Genomic DNA, 7,726 nt, shown 5'->3' with positions numbered 1-7,726 from the left:
TCTGATACGGTCCCACCTGATCCCTCTCCCCTCTCCGCGTTGCTCAGCTTGTCGACTTATACGAACCATTCGGACATACACGGACCTGCATGCTATTAGGAGTGTTTGTATTCTCCAGCCTTAATTTACAATGATAAAATTTTTATGTTGCATAGCAACTCTCTCCACATCAGCTTAAAACAACTATTCACCACTTTTTCCTCAAATTAATTCAAACTTATCTTGAGGATGGTAGCATTTCCTTCGCGTCACCAGATCGTCGTTGTGCTTCGGGCGTATTGCTGCTTGTGGCTAGAAGTTGCAGCACATCGTAAACCCCCACCTGCCGATCAGAATCCTGCAACGCTGACTGCAATATTTGGCGTAAAATGCCGCAAACACCGATTGATTCTGCTGAACGATCTTCGGTACGGTCCTCTGTCATCCAACGTCTATATTATGTCCCATTTGTGTGCCCCGTCTGTGCGCCCCGTCGGTACGCCCTGTAGGTGTGGGGTTTCCGGGGAAAGTTCGGAAATTCCCCTTTTCCAAGGAAGAAAAGCCAATGGTCTTATTAAAATTCAATGAGATTAATCGAAGACGCTAGCGAATTGATCCACTTCTTTCATGGCCATGGCCTCTGGGGAGGAACTCCACAATCGATCAGACGGTAACAGACAGACTCGACCTGCTGCTCAAGTGTCATCTTTACCACGACAACTACGGCTCGGATCACCGGGCTACCTTCTCAGAATGGATTCTAGACACTAAGCGTAACACCAATGCTAAGCCAAGGAAAGCCTTCGACCGAGTGGACTGGGAGAAGATTGGAATGGAGGTGCTGAGCCTTATGGGAAAACAAGGGGAGCTACATTCAGCCGAGGCGTTGGATGCAACAGTGGAAAAGCTCACCACTACGAAGGCAAGCGCGGTCGAAAAGCATACACCCGATCTACGACCTTCCCCGTACGCCAAACAATGTTTCACCGCCGACCTCAAGAGCTACCAAAACGAAGTGAATTGTCTACGGCGGAAAGTAGTCTACGCGGGGAAGAAGAGAAAGCCGGGAGGGCCAGGTCTGAGGACTTTGCAAGACGGATCAGATAACTTTTGACTCTATTCGTAAGATTTTTTTCCTCGGTGAAAGCGCTCCTTACCAAAGCTCGAGGCAAACTGAAATGGAGTAGACAACCGCAGCTGTACTTGGGTGATATAGTTAGCATGCGGTTAATAATTTTATGCAGATCGATGCGTCAGCCATCCGGAGAAATACACTGCAATTGCTATTGGCACACTCCGTAGTCAATTCAGGAATCGTTGATACTATTGGCCCCAGACAACAATGCTCTTATCCAGGGAATCAGCCGTCCTCGAGAAAGTTGAACATGTGGCTGAAGCCCCCGCAAGAGTAGCAGGTCTTAGGATGGCCACTGGGGGCTCTGTAACAACCACCGGCAGCGTCGCCCTAGGGGCACTTGTGAGAAAGACGAACGATTTCTTTCCGAGGCAGGAATGTCACATTCCAATACAAATACTCTAATTGATCATGGTGTCTAATATACATGATGTTCTTTCACTTGCACAAGGGCAAGAAGTGGCCTTGAAAAGAATTATAGGTCTTATTGGAAGCAAGATAAAAAGGGACACACGCAACACTCTATTACGGAATATAGTCTGCAGACGACGGGCGAGAGAACTTGATAAGCATGATGCTGTCCCGCCAAGGTGTTATCGGTAACCTCCCTATACGACGTTGACAAACACTTCGATCACACTGTTGAAAGTTCCGAGACCGTCGATAGGAGAAACAGATTCGGGACCATACACTTTGATGAAAAAGAGATCTATTGTTCCCCTGATCGCGACGGTCTTCGAAGAGTTCCATTGTGGGGGCCGTTTGGCTGATCAGGCCTTTTCGACATCCTCCAGAGCCAACTCTGAATGCTTCGTATCTTCATTGGCCAATCTCTTGTCGTGTACTTCAGAAACAGAGAGCGTCCGGAGTTCGGAATGGTAACCAGGGCTCTTCCAAGCCCTCGGTTCATTTTCGTAGAGCTCATTAACCTGCTCAAGGGCCAACCCCTTGGTCTCATAAATCATGGTGTATACGAACACGAATGCGATCCAGCAGAAGCTGCCCCAGATCCAGAATACATTGGACTGGGTTGGGCTGAGTGCTCCTGTGAGATATGGAGTGATGAAAGAAAGAAGCCAATTGAAGAACCAGTTCGCAGCAGTGGTCATAGAAAGACCTTTGGCACGCGTCTGAAGCGAGAAAATTTCCCCCGTGACAACCCAAGCGCAAGGGCCAAATGTGGATGCTTTGCGGATGTTAGCAAGGCCCTAGCTCATTATCGTGTTCACTTTACCGAAAAACGAGACGTATATGCAAATAAAAGCGAACTGGGCGCATTGTGAAGTGAAATTCGAGATCGGAGTTGCGGCGCCGCAAGCCGAAACGATGTATTGGGAGATACCCATCCCAATGGCCCCGATCAGAAGAACTGGGCGGCGTCCGAAATGGTCAATTGCCCAAAGGCCTGGAAGCGTCATGACTACATTGACACAGTTCACGATCACCTGCAAGATGAAAGAGTCGGGCAGGCCTTCAACGTTCTTGGCGAAGTAACTCGTACCATAATAGATGATGAAATTGATACCAACCAGTTGCTGGAGCGATTGGAGTATAATTCCAGTAATGGTGCGTTTACCAGTAGTACCCTTGAAGCATTCAATGTACGAAGCAGAGCCAAGGGACTGTTCATACTCCCAGTTGCTCTTCAACTCTGCGAGCTCGGAGATAATATCTGGATCATCGGGATTCAAGCGACGAAGGAAAACCAACGATTTCAGGGCTTCGGCTTCATCGCCTTTTTTGATCAGAAAGCGAGGGGTCTCTGGGAGAAAGAGCAGGCCTCCAGCCTTTTCCCAAGTCAGTTATGGATTCATTCGAATTGCAGTTTGCCAAGAGGGAAAAGCTCACCAGAATTATTGACCATGCGAATTGAATGGCAAGCGGGATGCGATAGCTTCCTGCGATCGAGTTAGTCTTCTTTGATCATTTATCAGCCCGAACATGCATGAGCAGATACCGCTGTCGTTCCGGTGTTGGGTTGCCCAGTTCACAATAGCGGCCAAGAAAAGGCCGATTGTGATGCAGAGCTGGTAGCATCCCACAACTGCGCCTCTGATCCATTTGGGTAGAGTTTCGGATTGGTACATGGGAACTATAAGCAATCAGCAACGGATACCTAAGCTGGGTTTCGCCGACTTAACACACCTTGGGCGGAAACTAAACCGACTCCGAGACCGGCGAAAAAGCGACCAGCAATGAACAGAGGTTGCGCTGTAGCAGCAGTTTGAAGAGCCACACCGAGATTAAAAGGCAGCATGACTGAGATGATGATTCCCCATCTTCTGCCGGTAATGTCTGCGATAATCCCCGCCGCGAGTGCGCCAACGAACGTTCCAACCGACAAAATAGAAACAATTAGGGAGATGCGGCCTTCGTTAGGATGATTGAATTCATCGAGCCAGTAGGGCATAGTCTGGATACCCGCGATGGTCCCGGTATCGTATCCATAGAGAATGCCGCCAAAGGACGCGAACAAGCCTACCAAGATGGCTGGCCATGCGGCTCCCTTTTCATTAGGGGGACGTTTGAATAACATCACCGTCGCTTAATGAGTTATCCAATTTAAAATTGTTGAACAAAGAAGGGAGAGAGATTACCCAAGTGCGATAAGATATTGACGAATGCGACAGTAGGCGCAGAGGGATAACAGTCCTAAAGTACTTAGGGGCCGGCCGTGCTAACCTGCTAACAATGAAAATATAGACTTGGCGGGAGATATTACCTGAGACGCAATCCAAGCCCTGATTCGTGAATTGCGCAGAGTCGACCTGGTCACCAAGACGGTCCGTGTGGGGTTGAATGACGCACTCCAAACCTTCCAAGAGAAAAAGCAAAAGGGCAAATTGGTGTATTCTTCGGGAGCGTGGCAATCGTGCAAGGGCCCCTCTAATGGCCCTTGCCCCTGCCATCCAGGCTTTTCAAAGCAACCAGGGAAATTGTGTGGAGCCTGCTCTGGGCACAAAATCAATTTGGGGCCAAAGGAAGTAGATGGCAAGTGTTGAACACTAAATCTACTTGATGATATCTCAGAACCTTAATGCGCCACTTAATGCATCTATTTCGACGCCCCATGATGCGGTGCATTTCGCAAATAAACCAACTGCAACCAATTTCTTGCATCATTCAGTTGCGATACGTTCGAAACCAATGGACGTCTGTACGGGCCGCGACGCTTCCCCGTGGAGAGATCCCCACACACACGGGGAGAGTTTCCAGGCCCCGCGAAGTTTCTTGGCCAGCCTGCTTTAGTCTTGGCGAGGGCATGGCTTGGTTTACATGTACCAACCAAACTTGAGAAACGCCAGAACCAGGACATCACGATCTTGGCAATCCGCTGATCCAGAATTACCGTGAAAGTTCGCAATGGAAGTCCCAGTATACGGCACTACGATAACAATGATAGCAAATTGTACAATGGGGAGCTGTACCTGCGGTTGGATGGCATGTTTTCTATGAGCTGAGTTGATTGTCATGCTCCTCGGTGAATTATCGGGGTATTCCGTGCCCACCAGGGACGGGGAGTGCGGAGACAGCCACCTTAAGTTACGTGTGGAGCAGAAGAACCTGGCCCCGGTACTTTTCAACTGTCTCAAGACTTGAGGGAACTCCTTGGATGGTTTTGTTTCTCTCGGCGAATCCTTGACGATGGACGACCACGGAGGACGCTACTCCGAGTTGGCGTGGCCCGGCCTGTTCACCGGCAGCCCGTCGATGGAGTTACCGGCCAGCCAAGGACTCGCTTCCCAATCCCGAGAAAATGTCCCGCCATGGCACTCCCGCCGTGGACGCCACCCGGGCCTGCCGGGAATCCACGTACCAGCCCCAACCTCGTGATTGGGGGACACAACCCGATTTGGGAAGTCAGTGTTACCGTCACCTCTTACATTAGTACTGGAACTGAAGAGGAGGCTTAAGAGGGCTGTGCAAATTATACAAGGCAATTGCTTTCTGTGCACATTTTACGGGTCGATATTTGCATGTATAAATACATATATCCAAGATATTTCAGCCATCATTGTGTTGCCCACGTTGCTATCTTGCTGCTCGGAATCTGTAACGAGTGCAAGTGGGCTTTAAACTGGGTTGTGGGTATCGAGTCGGTAAATTTGGCCAGTGGTGCCATTCCGGTTCCATAGGGTGAAATGATATTACAGAGGATATCGGTTGCACTGACGGCAGTATTATATAGCTTCTCGGACTATGTGAATTTGTTAGCGAGATGTCAAGCGTATGGTTGAAGGAAAGTGAGATGACAATAAACATACAAATTCAATTCCGTGGGCTTCCATTGAGCTCAGTTTCAATGATCGGCGAAGTTGAAGCGTTGACTTGGCGATGAACACAGAGTAACCGAAAGTCAAATCGGGTCGCTCGGAATATGATCGCAGGAAGCCATGATATACGCAAAGAAGCCAAACACGGTTCTGGATCCATCGCTGAGTGATGAATACGTCTGCCGCTTGTGTCTCACGCAGCCCCATGGCTAGAATAGCATTGCTATCGCCTCGGTCTCCTTGTCTGTCTCAAACCAGTCATATCCCTTGAATCTCTAAACTTGGCTGATCCTTTCTAGGCAGTCATATCGACAGTCCTTTGACCTCGGTAGCTTCCACAGCAATTAATGATATATTCGTCGATGACATCGAACAACTCCATCAGCCGAGCCAAGCCCATCATTCCCTCCGCATCCTTCTCGCTGTAAACAGTAACACCAGCAACTAGGCTGTGAGTTTTATTGTGAAGAAAGTCGTGTACGGAGCGCATGCTGAATCCTGGCTTCCCGAAAATGTTACTGGATGAAGTCGCTGGAGAGCGTATGCCCTATACAGTAGTAGTAGTAGTAGTAGTAGTAGTAGTAGTAGTAGTAGTAGATTTCATTTACCCCGACCTCTCGCTAAGTTGGATTATAAACCATATCCCACTAGGCTGGGTGCGGATTCGTATTTTAGTCTAGCTGGGAAATCAACTGGTTATGAGCCCGGATTGCACGACCTTTGAGCGCGCCGGTTCGATCCTCACAGTTTGCGTTCTTGAGCACCCAGAGCCACCAGAAGACGGCCTATGATTGGTCGCACAGCCAGGCAGCAGAGCTTCATACGCGCCCCCAGTAATTATCCGACCTAGAAACGTCTATGGGGCTTAGGGCGAAGTCGTCGCATCCAATCCAGTCGTGTTGCCTCTCGCTCAGAAACTGCTCGTTTCTTGCGCGTGTTCTTGTTGTTGCCTTTTCTTGGGAACCTGCCAGACGACCGTGGAAGTAGCGAGACAGGTGGAACATGATATCGACAACGAACGCTCGTTCGCATTGCCTTTTCTCGCGAGGATGTCAAGCTCGGCGAGTCCGTGCGAGTGTTGCGACCGGCATAAGTACCATGGCGAGTGGTCACCCTTGAGAGTGGAGGCTTGGAGGAGTCACACTGTAGTTGCACCATGTCGCAATAGGTCGCTAGTCTTGGACGGGGAGACCGGCGAATTGTTGGGGCCATTTCTATTAGAACGGTCGTGTGCCGAATGGGACATTCAGGTGGCTTGACTTGACCCCTTTTACATGTTTTCTAGACGCAGTGAAATCCCCGTGGAATATGCAATCGAGCCTAACCCTCTGCTCAATGCATCATTTTTTTGACCCTCTATTAAGTCATTCCATCTTCCACAGCCCATATCGAAAGGCAGAAATTCGCAGCATCGTGGGCCCTACCAAACAGATTCCTGTGTTTTGCCAACAAGATGTTATAATTGAAGGTATTTCACGCATAAATTGAGGGTCGCAGTATTTGCGCGCCACTCACGCATCCAGCACTATACTCGGGGAGTGAAAGCTTTACGGGACTTTCAACTGATTCTCAACGCTGAATTCATCACAAGATGTATTTCATCCAATGAAAATCCACACTCCGAAAGTGGGGCACCCCTACCCATAGGCACCACTTTCTACCTGGGCAAAGAACGAATCATCGATCCTACATTAACTTGCTATCTAGTGCAAGCGCTTTTTTTTTTCATTGTGTTATAAAATCCCACGGAATTTTTCCCGAAATTCTTTGAATGACCAAAGTACACTACAATGTCTAAAAGCAGCAACCAAAAACGCTTCCAACTGAGAAAACAATGTCGAGAAGCCTTAGCGGCTCATATATGTATTTACCAACCCCTTCTGCTGCCCACACAAGCTGATATGCCTAGTTAACCGACTTCACCTCGTCGTCCCTCCCGAACGAGTCCGTCTTCAACCGCGGCCCGAAGATGGATACGCTTGGTCTGTCACGAACGCGAATGCCGCTTTGCTCAAATCAAATCTAAGTAGTGCCACGATAAACCTTTACCAGAAAATATTGAAGGAGCTCGGTTCCTCACTCGAAGCTGTCAATCCGCATTCCAATACATGCGGCTTTCCAAAGGAGGTGAGCCCGTTGCTAGATGTCTCCATTTGTATAGCCCTTCTGACGGAGCATAAAGACCCAGGGTTTCCGTGAAGGAATAATGGATGGTTCTTTCACGGCAGAGATATGCGAGCTTAAGGCTGCTAACGGCCGCATCGAAATGGAATTGGAACGCACTCGTTCTCGGCTAGATGATTGTCTTCGCGAAAGTAATACGCTCCGGGCTGAAGCC

General features: G+C 49.0%; 4 protein-coding genes across 4 annotated transcripts; 2 read left to right on the top strand and 2 right to left on the bottom strand.

Annotated features, from left to right (window-relative positions):
- Positions 1 to 646: 646 nt before the first annotated feature.
- On the top strand, positions 647 to 1,061 carry PENARI_c103G02020 (uncharacterized protein; the record flags this gene model as incomplete). Its single annotated transcript, XM_022637848.1, has 2 exons — positions 647 to 994; positions 1,056 to 1,061. Coding segments are annotated over 2 exons (354 nt in total), but the record flags the coding sequence as incomplete, so codon positions are not given.
- Positions 1,062 to 1,884: 823 nt separating this feature from the next.
- On the bottom strand, positions 1,885 to 3,650 carry PENARI_c103G01247 (sugar porter family MFS transporter; the record flags this gene model as incomplete). The annotated part of the gene is made up of 5 exons (XM_022637847.1): positions 1,885 to 2,300; positions 2,457 to 2,901; positions 2,963 to 3,012; positions 3,072 to 3,206; positions 3,260 to 3,650. The coding sequence occupies 5 exons, from the start codon at positions 3,648 to 3,650 to the stop codon at positions 1,885 to 1,887; spliced, it is 1,437 nt and encodes a 478-aa protein (XP_022482296.1).
- A 1,476-nt stretch (positions 3,651 to 5,126) lies between these two features.
- PENARI_c103G06842 (uncharacterized protein) lies at positions 5,127 to 5,595 on the bottom strand (the record flags this gene model as incomplete). Its single annotated transcript, XM_022637850.1, has 2 exons — positions 5,127 to 5,312; positions 5,380 to 5,595. The coding sequence occupies 2 exons, from the start codon at positions 5,593 to 5,595 to the stop codon at positions 5,127 to 5,129; spliced, it is 402 nt and encodes a 133-aa protein (XP_022482292.1).
- A 1,583-nt stretch (positions 5,596 to 7,178) lies between these two features.
- PENARI_c103G07799 (uncharacterized protein) lies at positions 7,179 to 7,702 on the top strand (the record flags this gene model as incomplete). The annotated part of the gene is made up of 3 exons (XM_022637851.1): positions 7,179 to 7,251; positions 7,298 to 7,515; positions 7,571 to 7,702. Coding segments are annotated over 3 exons (423 nt in total), but the record flags the coding sequence as incomplete, so codon positions are not given.
- Between the last annotated feature and the right edge of the window lie 24 nt (positions 7,703 to 7,726).

The sequence above is a fragment of the Penicillium arizonense genome, assembly GCF_001773325.1.
Source record: "Penicillium arizonense strain CBS 141311 chromosome Unknown PENARI_contig103, whole genome shotgun sequence".
NCBI lineage: Eukaryota > Fungi > Ascomycota > Eurotiomycetes > Eurotiales > Aspergillaceae > Penicillium > Penicillium arizonense.
This window is presented reverse-complemented; position numbering and strand designations above follow the sequence as displayed.